At 44.7% G+C, this 19,457-nt stretch overlaps 1 protein-coding gene across 1 annotated transcript in view; it reads left to right on the top strand.

Moving 5' to 3' along the window:
• Positions 1 to 19,457, top strand: part of ush2a (Usher syndrome 2A (autosomal recessive, mild)) — a 1,196,697-nt gene that overhangs the window by 1,098,585 nt on the left and 78,655 nt on the right. The window contains exon 62 of the mRNA XM_041207243.1: positions 10,076 to 11,598. Coding sequence (XP_041063177.1) covers positions 10,076 to 11,598 — 1,523 coding nt within the window. The remainder of the gene's footprint in view (positions 1 to 10,075; positions 11,599 to 19,457) is intronic.

Here is a 19,457-nt window from a genome sequence, read left to right as displayed (position 1 = left end):
CCTGCTAATGCACCAGGCATCTCGTTGTACATGCTCATCAGCATTCTCCCCTATGCCACCCCATCAACATCTTCAATGGAGCCCCCTGCAGCAGAATACATCTACAACTATACCATCCAAAAAGCCAACACTTGATCCCGCATTTCCCCAAGTCTGACTGCAGCTCCCTCATGTCTGGTGGTTCACCACTTGCAGATCCTGACTTTATGCCAGCCTTTAAAGTACATTCAGTACTAGCACCTGAGCGGATGACTTCAAATGTCAGATGCAGTAACAGTGGCTCCTTATCATTGGTGTAGGGTTGCTCTTCCTCTTCCTCCTGGCTGTGGTAAGGCTTTCCAGGTGTCAGATTTTGGATATTTGCAAGTAGAGAAGCAAAGTAGTAGAATTGAGTTAAGGGAAGAGGGAGCATAGGTAAGCAAAAGGTCCATCATCACAGCATCTGCAGCTTTCACTTCATGCCACATTTCATGTTAAGGATGAGGTGCGACTTGAGAAGGAGCATAAGACGGTCTCTTACCAACATCCTGGAGGGGCTCAGTGGTACTGGGTGTCTTGGACTCTTCTGCTGCTGTCCTGATGATTCTAAGCACCAACTCAGTAACACTCGCACCACAAAATTGCCAGGCAATGACCATCTCCAACAAGAGAGAAACCAATTATCTCCCCTTGACATTCAATGGCATTACCATTGCTGAATCCCCAATTATCAACATCCTGGGGGTTACCATTGACCAGAAATTGAACTGACCCAGCTATATAAACATTGTAGCTACAAGAGCAGGTCAGAGGCTGGAAATTCTGCACTTAGTAATTCACTTCCTGACTCCTCAAAGCCTGTCCACTTTCTACAAGGCACAAGTCAGGAGTGTGATGGAATAATCTCCGCTTGCCTAGATGAGTACAGCTCGCACAACACTCAAGAAGCATACCGGAGGTAGACCTAAATCACTCATAGGTAATGGGAAACCTTTCCAATCCAAGTTACCTGAAGAAAGATCCAAATACTATTTAAAATAGAAGCCAAATCACAAATCAGAAAGTACTGTTGGCAATATTAGTAGGTGATTGTTAACTGTCTTTATATGACATTCTTCTGTCCACCAGTTTAACAGGGCATTAACAATTTACTTTTAATGGGCAAGACTATCATTGAAGAAACAGGAATGTATATGCAAACATTGCACATTCAAGCTATAACATGATTACCAGTAATTTCTATGCTACAGTTAGTTGTAAGACGAACTCTTTGTCTGTAGAGAGAGGTCTGAGTTCAACTTCAGTTACAGACAAAAAAAAATTAATGGATCAAAATTTTTGTGTAAACCTTTAGTGTACAAATTGACAAGTTTCAGTATCAGAATTTGCAGCATTATGTGGGAGGACATTTAACTTCACCTCCTCCCTGGCAGGGGAGGAGAGGAGAGGTAAATTGAATTCTTAAAAATGGGAAACCCTACCTCAGCTGACCATGAATGATCTTACTTCTGGCTAAACTGGAGTAGGCAAGTAGCCTCCTCTTGAGAAGTTCTGGTAATTAGGGTAAATTTGTGAGGTTGCATGCCTCAAATTTTAGCACACGTCTAGATTTAAAGGCTGTGGATCTAGTTTCCCTGTGCTTGGAACAGTAGAGATGAGAATTACTTGGCACTTATTCACAAATAAGCATGCTCATTGGTATTGTTTGGATTTTGGTAGGCCCACTCAGCTACAAAATTCAGTTCAAACATGGTCAAAATAACCAAATTCCAGAGATAAGGTGAGAGACTGCCCTTGACACTAAGGTAACATTTGACTGAGTGTGGCACCAAGGAGCCCTAGTAGAATTAAAATCTGTCACAATCAGGAGAAAAACGCTTCATTGATTGGAGTCATAACTATCGTTGTTGCAGGCCAATCACATCAGTCCCAAGGCAGCATTGCAGAAATTCCTGGGTAGTATCCTGGACTCAAGCTTCCGCCACTACTTTATCAATGACTTTCCTATAATCATAAAATTAAAGGTGGAGCTGTTCGCTGATGATTGCACAATGCTCAGTTCCATTCACAACTTCTCAGATAATGAAGCAATCCAAGCCTGCATGCAGCAAGACCTGGTCAACATTCAAGCTTGAGCTGATAAGTGGCAAGTAAAATTCATGCCACACAAATCCCAAATGTCAAATCCTGAAATCCCTCCATAACTGCGGGAGTAATTTCATCAAACAGTTCAAGAAAGCAGTTCACTACCACCTTGTCAAGGGAGTTAAGTGGTGGGCTATAAATACTGGGGTTACCAATGCTCACATGCAATTAATGAATAAATATAAGGGGTTAAATTCAGCAGGTGAGTGTTTGCCAGCAAAGCTTGCAGGCCAGCGAGAACAGAAATGCTTTTCCCAGCCACTCAAGGTAAACATCAGTCACTAACTTGCCCACATGCAATCTAACATAGATCCCCAGTGTTCCACAGAATCCCCTCAACCTGATGTCTCTTCCATAATCAACCAACCCCTCCATTATCTGATGCCTGCCCAGTATTATCTGACAAAAGCCTTGTGATCTGGCACACCCCTGTGACTGGCTGACTCCTCTGTAATGCAATGTGTGCCCTATTCGTGGCTGGGTCCTCACACGATCCAATAGCTCCCTGCCCTCCACCCTACCACATGCGATTGACTCCTTTGTAATCTGTTACCTGACCTCCAGTGAGCATCAGATCCCACCACAAACCAATGTCCCTCCCACGCGATTGACTACCCTCTCCCCAGCAATCTCTCCCTCTCTCCTCTCAGGTCCAGGCTGCAGCTTTTACAGATGGACTTCCCACCAGGTTACAACCAGCCTCTCAACCTGACTGGTTGCCAGGCAGGAAGTGGAATGAAATTCAAATGAAGCCCTGTTTTTAAATTCAGCACCAACTCCATTTCTCTGGTATCACCAGGTTTCCAGGCTGCCGATACCTCCGTTCCCACTCCTTCCCTGTAAATATCGAGCTCTTAAAACTTAATTAAAGTATCAGTCAATAATGAAACCTCAGGTAAATAGCACGGTTGCACACCCTTGACAATGTGTGGTCTTTACTGGATGGAAAATGGCCAGCAAACAGCCTGTGATTGTTTTAGCCCTTGCACCAATGTTTTCCCATGTTGTACTCCATTGATCACCAGTCTCTGTTGGGAATACCAAAGCACCAAACTGGCCCAATAGTGAGGGAATTGGACTGACTAGATTGCTCCGCAGGGAGCTGGCATGGACTCGATGGACAGAATGACCTCCTGTGCTGTAAATGACTCTATATAAAGTCGTTTTGACAAATCTTTGTTAGTGATCTTAAAATTCTCATCCATATTTTCAAATCTCCCATGGCCTTGCTCTGTAGTTTCCTACAGCCCACACTTTCCAGGATATTTATGCTCCTCTAATTCAGACCTCTGGAGCATCCAAATTTTTATTGCTCCTCCTCTGGTGGCCTTACCTTAAGCTGCCACGGCCCTAAACTCTGAAATTCCTGCCATAAGCCTCTTCAATTTGCTACCACTAGTTCCACCTTTAAAATGTTCCTCCTCAACTCTACCTCTTAGATCAAGCTTTCAGTCATATGCTCTAAAATCTCCTTATGTGGTTCAATGTCAAATTTTGTTTGATAACACTCCTGTGAAAAGTCTTAGGACATTGTATGACATTAAATGTTGTTGTTATTACTGTGATAGCTACAATTACATATGCCTCAAGTTTGATATATTGTAAAACTTTTATGTGAACGGAAAGGAACATTTTTATTTTTGAAATAATGGGCACAATCTTCAGTGCTCGCTGGCATTGAGCATGAACGGACAATATGGCAAGCAGGCCAAAAATCAGTTTCACAGCATCATGAAACCAATTTGTGATTGTCCGCTCTGCCCGTCAATGGCAGACCGCGTTTCCCGTCATCAGACGTCGGGAACCTCATTGTAATTCATCTGCATATCATTATAAGGCCAGCCCACCAGAATCATCCCCCCATGCTGGATTGTCTGAGCATATAGGCATGTTTCGCAGCAGCATTAATAAGGTGTGCACTTGGTGGGCTGTACTTTGAGGGGAACTCGAAGGTGAGTGTACAGTAACATCGTGCAGTGCTCCCAAGGGACGCCTGTCGGACTTCAAGATTGAGGTGGGTTGGTGGGGGGGTCAAAGGTTGCCCTGCATGTGAGGTGAGTTGCAGGATTAAGGGCTGCCCTGTGGTTGAGGTGAGTGGGAGGGGAACAAAGGCTGCCCTGCAGTTGAGACGTGTTGCTGGGGAGGAACAAGGGCTGCGATACGGTTGCAGAACAGTTGGACTACTGCGGACTTTGTACAATCTCTTTGCAAAAGATGACCTTGGAGCAGCCACTGGTGGAGTTGCTCACAGCCTCTTGCAAAGTCATCATTCTGGTTTTGACCAGTCTCCCCCATGGTTCAAGTTAACAGTGCAGCCTTGCAGCATGGGTTAGGAGAATGCTTGTGCCTGAGCTGAGAACACAGCATGCAATCCAATCAGCAAAGCTGCCGCCAATCGGTCAGATGGAGTGGAGTTGGAGGTGGGTGGAGTTTCAGGCAGCCCTGCAGCGCACTAAACTCTGGCCATCCAAGTGGTGGCCAGCGCTCTCCGGGATGTGTTAAGGGGCCTTCAGATTTAACCATAACAGGTTCTTAGATCACCCAAGCTAACCCATGTATCTATCTCTCTTTCATCCTGCAAGAGGAGTACATCATGGAATCCGGTGACCTAGCTGTGTGTCTTGTGGCATATAGAGAGCAGATGATGGAGAAGAGAGCAACTGAGGCACCTGGCTGCGCAGGGGGAGGAGCCCCCTCAGGAAGAAGGGGCGGTTGGGTCTCCTGCACACTCCGCTGGAGAGCCACAGCGAGGCACCGCCTTTCATTCCTGCAGCTGACCCGAGAACCAGTGTCATCGAAGACTGCAAATGTCTAGGGAACTGGTTGGTCACATCTGTCACCTGCTGCAGGATTTGGTGCCTCAAGGACATGGAGGGCATCCACTGCCAGTGGCCATGAAAGTGACAACAGCATTCAGTTTTTACGCTAGTGGCTCCTTTCAGGGCTCCACGGGTGACCTCTGTGGGATATAGCAAGCTTCCACACACAAATGTATCCAGGAGGTCATGGACACCATCTTCACGAGGGCACATAACTTTGTGCATTTCGCCTGGGACCAGGAAAGCCAGGATGCAGGAGCCATTGGATTTGCCCAGATCTCAAGTTTCCCACAGGTGCAGGGTGCCATCGAAAGCACTCACGTGGCACTTATACCTTCATCGCAACAAGCGGTCAACTATGTAAACTGCAAGGGCTTTCATTTGCTGAATGTGCAGCTGGTGTGTGACCACCACAAATGCATCTGCAGGTCCATGCTCGGTTTCCAGAGTGTGTCCATGATGCCTACATTCTCAGTTGGTAATAGATCCCTAACATCTCCCAGGGTCTGCAGAGGCTGCAGGGATGGCTCCTTGGGGACAAGGGCTACCGGCAGAGGACATGGCTGATGGCATCCGTGCAGCAGCCTCAGACTGCAGCAGAGTGAAGGTATAACGAGGCTCATGCTGCAACTCACAACTTAGTGGAGCAAACCATCGGGATGCTGAAAATGAGGTCCCAGTGCTTGGACCGGTCTGGTGGAGCCCTGCAATATATTCCACAGAGGGTAGCATGCACTGCCCTCATCTGCTGCACCCTTTACAACCTGGCACTGCAACAGGGAGAGGAGCTGGCTGAGGAGGAGCTGGAGGTCTCCTCTAATGAGGAGGACATCAACAGCGATGAGGGTGAGGAGGTCCTTGAGTGCGATGATGATGGCAATGAGGCCTTTGCACTAGCTAGATGAGGCAGGCGGGCTCGGGAGGCTCTCATAGCCACTAGATTTGTGGAGGATGATGACATCATGTAGTGAAGTGACATCATAGATCCTCACATTGCAGCTGTGAACATTTGACTCCAGTCTGGCTTATGGCAGTGCACACACCCTCAGTGATAAGGCACCTGTCATGGAGATACAGCGGAGGCCCTAATAGTTGCTCAATTCCAGGAAGATGATGAGGACATGCAGTGAGGACACTCCATAGCTCTTCACATAGCTAATGTGAATATCTGACTCCTGTCTGGCCGAGGATAGCTTGCTTGCGCTCTGTCATGTCATGGAGACACAGCCGTTGAACTTTAAATGCACCCAATCCTTTGTCCGCCTTCAGTACTTGTCCCCTTCAGGAGCACAGTGTCACTGGCCACAGTTGCCGAAGAGATGGGGGTCAGCCCCACCTTAAAGGTGCTGAGAGCACACAGATAGAATGACAGGACTCTGTGATACCTGCCTATGACATTCTGGCAGCAATGACAAGCACCCATCAAGATGCAGCCATCACTAATGTTTCCAGGGAGTGTGAGGCTGGACCATCACTTTAGTCTAAAGCACAAACCACAGGAAGAGGCCCTGGACTGAGACACCTGCCTTTATCTTGTGCCAGAACCCAGGTTTCACATCTGAGTGACGCGAATACTGGTCATCCAAACAAGGAACTATAGGCAGGGAGACATTCTTGGGAGCTTATTTACAATAGTGAGCATTAAGTACAAGTCATTAACACCCGTGCCCAGGCTGTGCAACTGCATCTTCTTAACCTTCCCAGCCCTGCCACTACAACTTGGTGCTTCTCAGATATCCACAGCAGAAGTGGGGGCAGTCTGCAGTCTGCTACGCCCCGCCTGTGATGACCTTGCGGGTGTCCTCTGGGGAGCTGAGACCTGGCAGGCCCCGACTTGTTTTCAGGGCCCTTCTGAGTGGCAGTGGCCCCCTCCTTGGCCTGTGGAGCTGGAGCTGCTGAGGTCACAGGAAGAAGGAATTCGGATGGGCCAGACACTCCTGGAGTCACCTGGGTGGATGGCCCCAGGTTGTGCACCTGCTGATCCTCCTCCCTGTGGGTGTCTGAGGGCCCCTGGCTGAACCCTTAAGGAGATGGGGTAGCTGGAGTGAGGTCAAGCTGCCCTGCACTCCTCTCATGTACACACTGTAGGAGGCTAACTATGGCATCACTGATGGAGTTCAGCCCATGCAGAAGTGCAAGAGCGATGCCCTAGACCAAGGTCTTCATGGTGGCCCCATCCTACCAGTGTTGACCTTGGCGTGTTGACATCCTGGCACGATCATCTCAGCCTGAAGGCAGACAGACTCCTCCATCACACCTTGTAATCTGAGGAGTGCAACAGACATCCCTTCCTGGTGTCCCCAAGCCTGCCTTTGCAGCTCCAGCAACTGAGGTATGACCGAGTCCAGAGGCTCATCATCTGACTTGGACTCAGCAGATTTCTGGCCTCCAGGGATCCTCCAAGCATCAGAGACCTGGGAAGTCCCTGCTGCCGCCTGCTGTGGATCAGAAAGTGTAATGTGCTCACCAGATTGTGATCCCTAGGTCCCTAATTCTAAAGCTAGGTCCCACCAAGGTGTGTGTCTTTGTACTGGTGGAGGATGTGGGTGAGCGTTGTGAAGGGTCTTCAATGAATGTGCCTTCAGATTCCTCTTCAGAAGTTTCTTCTGGGTTTGTTTGGAAGCCTTGGGTCATGGACTCCGTCGGCTGTTTCCCAGATGTGCCTGTGAAAGCAAGGGGAGACAATTAGTGCATGACTGTGGCCTATGAAACAGAACACATCAGTCACGGCATGGCTGCCTGATGGATGTTGCACTGCTGGATCCTCACTTGGTAGAGCACCACCAACTTCACCGTCAGCACAGCAACAGTCCAGATCCTCATTGGCCAGCTGGATGGCTCTGTATTCAAAGCCCGTGAGGACCTTGATTTAAGGCATTCCCCTACCAGTCTGCAACTTCTCCCTGTTGTTGTGTGCCAGCCTGTCCTGCATGAATAGAGATGGAGACAGTGTAACCAGGATGCTTGCCAGGCCAGATGTTAAGTATGCCTGGCATGTGTGTGTGGTGAGTAGTCCCACAGATAGGATGAGGACAATGAAGATATGTATATGAGGGTGAATGGTGATGTCCCTTGAACCGACAGTGTGAGATCCCTGTGGAGGTATGATGGGTTTTTGAGTGTGTGAGTTGAGAGTAATGAGAAGAGTGACTTACCCTGGCGGAACAGAGGAGATCATTCATCCTCTTGCAGCACTGGGTGGCTGTCCTCTTTTGTAGGGCATTAGCACTGTCCACCACTGCCACCGCCTCCCAAGCCCGATTGGTGATGTTGCTGCCCATTCCACGGCCAGATCAGGGATAATGGACATTTCTAAAGCATCCAAAAGGCGCTCGAGGAACACGCTATTAAACCTGGTTGTGCAGTTTTCTTGCCTTTCAGGCCCATGTCTTCCATGCAACAGTCCTGGGCTGGAAGCACTGAGAGGTGTGCACACGGCTGCACTTTAAATATGGGACCTAGCTTGACAAAGCGGCAAGGTAATGTCGTGGTGGCGAATGAGATCCCGCCTGCCATCGAAACTGCGTGTTTCCTGGGAATGAATCATTTATGTGGTGGGAATGGGATGATATGGCGTAAGAAGCCGCCATTGTGACCAGCTAGTAAAACATCCTTCCTCTTGCCCGCTGCAGCACTTAGTGCAAATCTGAGACGATTCTACCCAACATTTTAGGCTTTTTGATACCAAGATAGAAAATTCTGGGAACACTCAGCAAGTCAAGCAGCATTTGTGGAGACAGCAGATGAGTTACTGTTTTACGGAAGCTGTTAGATAACCCAGAATGTTTACTCATCTGTTCACTGCACTGACGCTGCCTGACTTGCTCAGTGCCTCCACAATCCTGGGTTTTATTTCAAATTTCCAGCATCAGCAGCTTTTTGCTTTGTTACTTTTGGCCACATGTTTTTCCTTTCATCAGACATTCAACTGAAATATCATCATTATTTTTTTAAATTACCACTGTAAGCTTTGGGAAGGAGGTAGAGGCCTGGATTTTTCCCTCGTGAGAAGCGCTTGATTGGCGGGCCTAGGAGTGGCTGGGAAACGGGCCCTCGACTACAATCTGCCCCCGCCCACAATTTCACGCTGGCTTACCAGTGTGAAACGCGCGCTGTGAAGCTCATCGGTGCCAGGGTGGGGGCAGGAAGAGGGCGGTGGTGATGTTACTGCGGGAGTGGGTGAGTGCTTCGAGAGAGCTCCCTGAAGACAGGCAGCTGCCTCAGGAAGCTGCAGACCTGCAAATAATGAAATAAAGCACTAAAAAGCTGCAAAGAAATGTCCGTGCATCACAATCAAGCATCTGAAAGCATACCTCATTAAAAATGGCTGTCCCCAGATATTTCTTTTTATTTTATCTCCTAACGGAGATTTCATGCCGCCCTTGGATGAGGTTTTATGAAAAACGTAAAGGCCGCCAGGCCAATTCGCCCATCCGCCAACTGTAAGGTTGGATGGGCTACCAAAGATTGCACACAGTTAACGGGCTTAATTGCCTAGTTAATTGTCTGCGGGTGCGCTTCAAACTTTTGAGCGTGCCCGCCAAGCAAAATGTCGCGCAAGTGTACAATGATATCAGGACACTCGCCCAACATCAACTCACGCGATTTTATGCCCGATCAGGCCGGGTGCGCGCCCACGGAACATAAAATTCTGCCAAGAGTGAAACTGGTCTGCAGAAGTAATGTGAACGAACGGTAAAGAATTGGCGGATTGTGTTGAAATAAGTAAATTGATTGAGGTGTTAAACAGGATACCAATTTGCTTTTGCACTATTGCCAAGGAGCAATTTTACTCCCTTCTCTTTCCCGAGGGGTCAACAGTGTAAAATGTGCTGTAGACAAATAACACTGGGGTCTCATTTAGACTCCCTGTTGGAATCGTATTCCCAACTGCCAGTCAAACTCAATTTTTATTGATGGTTAAATCATAATAGCTCTTCGCAAGTTATTAATTTGAGAACTTTGTGTTGCCTTCTTCGTGTTAAATGATGGTAATAGGGGTGGGAAGTAACAGTGGGGATTTCAAGGAAAGCAGTGAAATCTGAGTCCAGTGAGATTTTTTGTATTGTTCTACACAGAAAAAAAGATTCTAAGCTTGCAACTAATATTGCCACAATTAATTTGTTTTTCAGACATACAATATTTATAGTGATGGCAATTTGGAGTACAGTGGTTTGTTCCGTCAGTTCTTGTTTAGACGCCTGGAGCCTTACACAGTCTACACACTCATGCTTGAAGCTTGCACAAAGGCAGGCTGCACACATCTTCCACCACAAGAAATCAGGACAGATGAAGCACTGCCAACCTCTCAGCCTGCACCTACTATTCAGTCAGTGAATGCAACACAGATTGAACTGAGGTGGATTAAGCCACTTAGTGCAAATGGAAAAATAATACAGTATGACGTGTTTCGTAAAAGCAATAGACAAACTGCAAGCTACCATGAAAAAAGAGAACTACTGATAGATGAAGAAGTTGTATTCAGAGAATATGAGACAGGCAAAGATGATTATTTATTCATTGACAGCAATTTAGTACCATGGACAAGGTATGAGTATAAAGTACGTTGTTGGAATTCTGTTGGACATGCAAACAGCCCGTGGGTGGTTGTGAAAACCAGCCAGGATGCACCTACTGGCCTTTCTGCTCCTGGTGTTCAATATGTACCAGATAATCCTCATAAACTAGTAATTTCTTGGTCTCCTCCAGAAAAAATCAATGGTGTTCTCCAGTCCTACAGACTACAAAGGAATAAACTTACTTTCCGTTTCAGTTTTGATGCTCTAACATTTAATTATACAGATGAAGGCCTGCTTGCATACACAGAGTACAGCTATGCAGTGATTGCTTGTACAGTGGGAGGCTGTTGCACCAGTAAAGCTACTAAAATACGAACACTTGAAACGGCTCCAGCTTTTGTGAACCCTCCAATACTTCAGACTATTAGTGCAACACAGATGAATGCTTCATGGATAGCACCAATGATGCAAACTGGAAAGATTTCTGAATATAGATTACTTGTTAATAATGAACAGACCTACTCTGGACAGGGGCTAACTACTGTAGTTTCTGGTCTAAAACCATACACACAGTACTCTTTCAACTTAATTGCCTGCACTAATGGTGGCTGTACTTCCAGCTCATCTGTAAATAGTCGGACAATGGAAGCACCACCATCTAATATGGTAAAACCCAAGTTACAGGTCACAGGATCAGAATCTATTGAAGTTACATGGGAAGAACCAAAAAATCCCAATGGACAGATCAGAAACTATGAACTAAGGCGCGATGGGATGCTCATTTATACAGGCCTAGAAACTCGATATCATGACTTCACTCTGACACCAGGGGTAGAGTACAGTTACACTGTTGCTGCCAATAATAGCCAAGGAAGTGCCATCAGCCCTTTTTCCAAAGCCAGGACTAATCCTTCAGCTCCTTCTGGAATGGCTCCTCCAAAATTACGTGTATGGACCTCTAGTGACATCTTAGTAAATTGGCAACCACCTGCTCAGACTAATGGAGTGATTGTAAACTATACAATATTCTGTCGTGACCTTACTACAACTGATGTTAAAGCTTTCACGCTTTCCCCACCTGACACCTCCTTTATGAGTCAATCTTTCAAGTTAACAGGACAAAAACCATATTCGAGGTATGTGGTAATAACACTGTTAATCTTTGCAATCTGTGTAATGTTTGTTATCAAGGTCAAACAAGTAACCCTGCAGACTTAATTAAACTATACATGAAAGTAAACAAATGGAGGCAGTATCATCATATGAAATGAGGGAAAGACAATACAGAAAATACCTGTACATAAAACTATGCCAACAAAAAGAGTTGAAGACATATAACTCTATATAAGTAAAAAAAAAAATTAATCAGTTTGAAAGTATTCTCAGCTAATTATAAACATTCAAGGCAACATTTTGCAAAGAGCACAATCTATGAAACAAAACTGCTAAAAGCAGATTTTTGAGTACTTCAATTAAAAATAATAGCTTCCTGACTCTGGTTCATTCCAGAGCAAAGGTTCAGGTAAGAGGTACTTATACAAAACACAGCTAAGCCGGCATTTACTGATGCACAATCCACCACAACAAACATTTGTTATATAAAGATTCATTCTATACACCATTGACTAGATAATTTAGAAATGTAAGCTGGGAATTCTAATTTGTGGGCAAAATGGGGAGAAATAGTGCAATGCATTGTTGCAATAGTGACTGCTATCAAATACAATTTACTCCAGATATTTAAGGTTTGCATGTTTCGACTATTAATTTCAAGCTCCTAACTGCACAACACGTATCCCTGTGGAGCATTCACAACAATTCCACAACTGCTGCTGTTTTAAAGAGCTGCAGCTACTATTCAAATGTTAGCACTCTCACTTTCTGCAGAAAATAAATGGTTTGGGCTGGAAAATTTCTAGACAGTGAAGGATTCTGGAACTTGCACCACCAAATTTACAGCAGCAAATTTCCACTTGCCTGGATGAGTGCAGTTTCAGCAACACTCAAGAAGCTCGACACCATCCAGGAGAAAGCAGCCTGCTTGACATCCACAACCGTAAACATTCACTCCCTCCACCACAGACACATAGTGGCAGCAGTGTGTACCATCTTTAAGATGTAATGCACCAACTCACCAAGGTTTCTTTGACGCATCTTCCAAACCCATGCCCACTACCACTTGGAAGGACAAGGGCAGCAGACACATGGGAACACCACCAACTGCAAGTTCCCCTCAAAGTCACGCACCATCCTGACTTGGAACTATATCACTGTTCTATCATTGTTGCTGGGTCAAACTCCTGGAACTCCCTTCTTATTTGAACAGTGGGTGCACCTACTACACAGGGACTACAGCAGTTCAAGAAGATGGCTCAACTCCACCTTCTGAAGCACAATTAAGGATGGGAAATAAATGCTGGCCTAGCCAGCAATGCCCACATTCCATGAAAGAATAAAATAAATATTTACAACTGTCTAGTGATACCTCAAGCTGCAGATGGTGAGACGAATTGTCCTCTCTGTCCTATGCCCCCATAGAAGACACTAGTGCAATAAATCTGACACCTAACATGCTGAATGCTGCCACAACACCCAGAAGGCATAATTCACAATGCAAAAATAATTGCAGACCTGACCAAACTGCTGAGGTTAAGTTCCTGAACTGCTTTCTATGCCAAGTAGCTGCCCCAAATATGAATGTCACAAAGCATTTCCAGTTAACCTGTTACTGTTTTATTCTGCCTACCCCACTCAATCAGACAAACTTACAGCATTTTTAATACTTACGATTTATGCTCCTACTGCATAATGACATAATTATGATGGTGGGCACTCTATATTTTGGGCGCAGACGCCTGAAGTCTACAATGTGCCTGAAACCCTAGGGCGGGATTTGCCGGCTCTGCCCACCACTGGGATTGCCTGTCCCACCAAAAGTCAATGAACTTTGAACTGGGCCACCAAATTTCCCAGGTAGGTCCCACCATGACGGAACCGGAAAATCCCGGCCCTCATGTCCGTAATGCAGGTAGTGACTGTAAGGAGTAATGGGTGCCTCTGTACTAATTTTGCATTAAATTCCATGAAAATTATGTGGCTTCTCCTGAAGGCAGTTGGTGCACATGAGCAGTAATGTAGCTACATACTGGTCTTTTGAAGAGGAGATGTTGAAACAAAAGAAAGCAATTCAGCTATTGCTGCTGCTGTCCTTACCCATTTCCACATCCCCAATCACCGCCTCCCCCATCCCCTGCAACCCCCAACCACCGCCCCCCCCAACACCCCACACGCACCACCTCCTACTGCACCTCCATCCTATGTTACAACAGTAACTACATTTCTAAAATACTTAATTGGCTGTCAAGCAATTTTGGGATGTTCAGAGATTGTGAAAGGCGTTATATAAATGCAAGTTTTTCTTTCTATAAGTTCCCACCTCGTGCGGCCACTGCTTCCATTCTACCAGTTCCCATGCTAGGCAACTGCCCAGTGTTCAATGATCAGTCAGTAACCTTCCATTAACAACGTTGTAATCTTAGCGCAGAGCTCCAGATAATTAGGGGAAGGAGCTGATGTGATGTCTTCTGGCAAGGTCAGTTCATTTGTTTGGAGCTGCTGGTGACTCTAAGCTGGTGAGTAACCACCACCTACAGTCTACTCTAAAAGGGTTTCAAACTGAAAATTCTTTGCATACAACCTTGCTGCATAATGAATGTTAGTTTACTGAGAGGTAGGATGAACTGTAGGTTGTGCATTCAATGTAAGCTTGTAACATCTTAACTACTCTAATGGCAGGACACGGTGGCACATAATGAAATGGAGCATTTTAGATTTGGAGGAAGGGTCAAAAATTTCAAGACCTTGGCTGCATACGAGGAGGTCATGATCAAAATCATCATCATGTATGCCAAGAATACAAGAGAGAGTGTTACCAGAGGAACCATCTCCCCCTGCCCCAAGCTCATTAAGTACATTCCCTGTGTTCTTGTCGCTAAATTGATAATATGGAATGAGAATCATTTATACCTGCATCTTGCTGTTGACAACATACTATCGCTATAATATGCTTGGAGAAAATGGTATTTAGAAATATAGTACAACATGATCAGATCCATATATTTAAATTTGGCATCCCCTGTTTGGTAAGTGTTTACTTTTACAACTGAATTAGAATTTAGGATATATTGAAATGGCCAAAAATAAGGACATCTTCATTTTCAGCATTTAACTGAAAGAGTTTTTAAAAAATGGGCCAGTTTCCTGTCATTTGAGAAACACATGAAAAGGCCCATTTTGAGTTGAAATTCACAATCCACTAATGAACTTGGAAGAACTCGTGAATAGTCTAGTTCTGGATTCCTCAAACAGGGGAAACAAGGCTGCATTTACAAGGCTGCCAGGAGAACAACACATGATCCCACCTGATGATTAAGACAAATTAAACTCTCAGAGGATTGAGCTCTCTTTCAGTAAAGCCCAAGCTTGGCCTAAATAGCCAAGTGGTTATGGTACTGGGTTTGTAACCCTAAGATCAAGAGTTCAAATCTCACAATGGCAAACTATGAAACAATGTAACTTCATCTGAAACAGATGGAAACAGGTTTACTCAAAAGAGTATCAAGAGTTCAGTAAAGCCCAATGCAAACTAGAGGAACAGCACCTCATTTTCTGAACAGATGCCTTAACAGTCTTTCGGACCTAACAATTTCAGATCATGAACACTCTCCTCCATCTAAGCTGCTTTTTTAATCCAATGTTTGTTTGTTTATTTAGTTATGTTGATTTATTTTTATTTATTTATTTTTGTTTTATTTTATTCTTTTATTTATTTGTTCATTTTTAAAATCCTTTTCCCAACACCCCTCCCCCCCATTGTCACTTATTCCTATGTTGTGCTTTGAGGAGCAACCCTACAAGAAGGGTGGAGCCCAGTCACTAGGAGGGCAGGAGAAGGGAACAAGGGGCAGGAAGGACACTGAGGCAATACTCTTTCCCTAGGATCTACCGGTGAAGACATAGCTACCTGGAGATGACTGAGAACTAGTGCTGCAGGAAACTGACTCTCCACGCAGATAATCACCTCACAGCATTACTTGCCATGCCCTACCTGTGGCCTTAAACCTCTTCACTCATGGCTTCTTCCAAGTATCAGCTGGGAATCTTGGTGATATCTTGCAAATAGCTGCAAGCCACTGTAACCCGCAGGTGTCTGATGCCCTATTTTCCAGCGTTGGACAGTACATTCAATTCCTGACAGCTGCAGTGTTGTAGATACAGAGGGCAATGGGTTCCCTTGTAACCACTGGATTTCCTGAGGTGCATGGCATCATCGATTGCACCCATATGGCCATCAATGTACCCACTTAGATTCAACAACAGGAAGGACTTCTGTTTCCTCAAGGTTATTGGTCTCCAAACAGAACAAGGATGTTATACAGTTATATTATTCGCAAAGAGCAAGGAGCTAATTGCTTTGTGAATATATATCACTCGGGATGCCACATTCACTGTCGCCCTGCAGTCATGTGCTGAATAACAATGGGTAGGATTTTTCCCCTCGTCGGGTCAGTGGGCCTGGGAACAGATGCAAAACCAACCGCCGCCCGCGATCAGGCTCCAACTGTAATTTCACACTGGCTGGCCAATTAACGGGCTAACAGTCTCAGCGCTGCTGGGGTGGGAGTGGGAGGAGCGCGAGTGCTGAAGCTGCCTCAGGGTGCTGAAGGATTTTAAAATGAAAAATAAACTTTTTACAATTATATAAACATGTCCCCACATGTGACTCAGGCACATGAAGAGGGATATGTAAAAAAGGATGTTAAAAAAATTTTATTGATTTCTTAGTAACTGTTGGAAACCTCATCCCGCCTGTAAAGCACATAAAGAATTGATTGGAAAGGACAAGCTCATAATATTGCAGGCTGTTGACACTGCCAGAGCACATGAAGCCACAAGTTGACAGATGAAAATGTTGACTATCCAAATGGCTGGCTTTTGTTGAAGTCAAGAGAAAGGCAGCAGGGTTGATGCAGTGAAACGCTGACAAAAGAAGGCACACCAGACAGAAAGAAAGATGTGCAAGAGATGTGGACAGCCACATGCATACATAGACAGAAGGAAATTTTCCTGCATATGGATCAAATTGTAGAGCTTGAGCAAAGACAAATTCACTGGGAAAAGATAAGCAGAACAATGAAAGAAGATGCGAGTTATCAAAGACAGCACAGGGTGAACAAGAGGTAAAAGAAACCGAAAACATCCAATTTCTGGAAGATGACAATGAGTTTGAGGACGCAATAGGCATAGGAACCATACAACTGCATTGTCATGCCCAGTAAAGACATGTCATATGATGAATTTTCAGTAAACACTTTTAAGAATTAGACACAAACACGTTGTTGACTGCTGCAAATCATGTGACTTTTGGCATTTGGACTACAGACAGTATCAAATCTCTGGCAAATGTTTAATTAAATATGGACATACGTGGGAGTACCCCACAGCCATCTGTGGAATTCACAGATTTCATTGTTTAAGGACAGGCCAACACTAAACACTATGGAGTTTCCAGAATGCCCATCTCCATGTTTCACACTGGATAAAAGGGAAGAACAAAACTCAATGGCCACAATCAAATTCCCATGGTATCACGATGGCATCCCCCATCGAATCAAGACTGGATAGGCATCAGAAGTGTTAACCCAGTGGTCATGTGATCAAAACTGGGTTCAGGAGAGCACCCTTATATTACCCCAGGACCCAGCAGTTCATCAGAACCATCATCCATGAGGACCAGATTCTAAGACTAGCTGCAGGTCATTAAGCAGCCAAAGTACTTAACCTGTCCCAGTTTCAAAGCTCACCCAAGAACCAACATCCTAGATATTCAACTACAAGAAACCCCACAACCTGTACTTTACAAGACACTCAGTTCAACTTTAAATCATCAAATCCATTCAAGAAGCCATAGGCCTGCCACATGGGAGACTGGAAATCATAAATCAGATAATGGATTAACCGTAATCTGTAAAAGTACACCACCTGTATCCAACCTTTTTGTGTATGTGTGTGTTTATGTGTGTACGTGAGCGTGCATGAGACTGAATGTGTGACATTGCATTAATTCAGGGAAGTGTGCGAAAGTGAACTTTATTTTATACTCACGAAAGCTTGCTGCTGAATTATTTAGTTGAAATATACGCTCCAAGGTTAAAAAAGACAAACCTCTTTCCAGACAAAACATACTGATTACATGCAGTAAGAGAACATTTACATTCTGTCCATGACAGCATGAAATGGCTGAATGTGCCAGTTCCCAGTGAAAAGATATTCACATGACCATTCAGATCAGGAAGAGGGTGAGAAATAAGCCCAGCACCATAAATCTGAAGCTGAAGCTTGATATCAAAGCACAGAGTAACAGACTATACCAGAAGATATTTCCAGAAAATTTGAAAAAAATGGTTACCCAAGAAAAGATACTATGAAACCAAGCAACATCATACTAATGGCTTACAGGAGACCAGGGATTTGACAGCTAGGAAAATCCCAATCAGAGGGATACACAAAGGAAAATATTTTAACTTCATGTTCTCTGTCACTGATACAGATGGTCCTGCTATCCTGTGGTTGAGGAGCTGTGAAAAGCTGCAGCTTATCTCAGCAAACCATGAGATAAAAGATCAAGGTATAAAGATCCATCACCTAGTGAACATAACACCACTAAAGCTGAGTCAAATTAGAGATGAGATCAGCAAAGACGAAGAGACAGAGATGCTTTCTCAGCAGGTGGCCCAGGGTAGGTCTGGTAAGATACAGCAAACACAGTCAGCGATACAACAGTATTGGTCTATTAGAGATGATGTTGTTCTGCTAGCCGGATCCAGAATAATCATACCCATAATGATGCAGAAAGAGCTTCTTAAGAAGGCACATGAAGGTTACAAGGGATTGGGGAAGTGTAAGCTCAGAGCCAGATCAGCATGGCCATCTACAAAGACACTGAAAGAATGATGCCTACATGCAATGTATGCCAGAAGCATAGAAATACACAACAGAAAGAGAGGATGATAGCTGCTGAAGTACCATCCAGGCCATAGTACACTGTGGAAACTGATTTTTCACACACAATCAAGAATGGTATCTCATAGTTGCAGACTGCTACTCAAAGTTCCATTTTATGCAAAACGTGAAAGATTTAAGAGCTATAACAATCATCTCACCTGTATGAATTCTGTTCACTGAGCAAGGGAATCCTAAAAGAATGATATTTGACAATGGAACTCAATTCACCCCTTAAGAATTTAAGGGATTCTCTGAACAGTGTGGGTTCAACATCATTACCTCAATACCACATTACCCAAGGGGACGCAGGTTTATAGAAAGAAATGTCCAGGTGGTCAAGAGAGCCCTCACGAAATGCTGAGAGACAGAGGAAGAAATGGAAGAAAGTATAGGACAACTCTGCCAAACACGATGCTTCCTCCAAGTGACCAGGAAGAAGTAAAATGACACACTGAGATGCAGGTAGAAGGAAGTCAACACTTCAACAGGCATGCTAAATCCCTGCCTGAATTGTTGAAAGAGCAAACTGTACATGTATAGGATCCAATCATGAAAACCTGGAATCCAACAAAAGTTGTTGGTAAAGCTGAGACTCCAAGGTCATACAGCATTGAGACTGAAACCAGTAGGTAAATGAGAAAAACAGAGTCCATATTCGACCTACACCTGAACTAGAAAAACAGAAAAGATTATCAACAACTCCATTAACATCACTAACCAGCGAGACAACATCAACAGCATCACCAACAAGTGGTGCAACGTCAGCATCACTACCAAGAGATAGAACATTAGCAACATCAAGCACGATTCCTATAACACACACAACATCATCTGTGCAGTCTGTCAACTCATCACTGAGAGCGATGAATGCCAAATCTAAAAGGTGGAGGCACAACATCCTACAACCTAAGTGATACTGTGAATAATATTT

Source organism: Carcharodon carcharias, chromosome 2 (genome assembly GCF_017639515.1).
Source record: "Carcharodon carcharias isolate sCarCar2 chromosome 2, sCarCar2.pri, whole genome shotgun sequence".
NCBI lineage: Eukaryota > Metazoa > Chordata > Chondrichthyes > Lamniformes > Lamnidae > Carcharodon > Carcharodon carcharias.
This window is presented reverse-complemented; position numbering and strand designations above follow the sequence as displayed.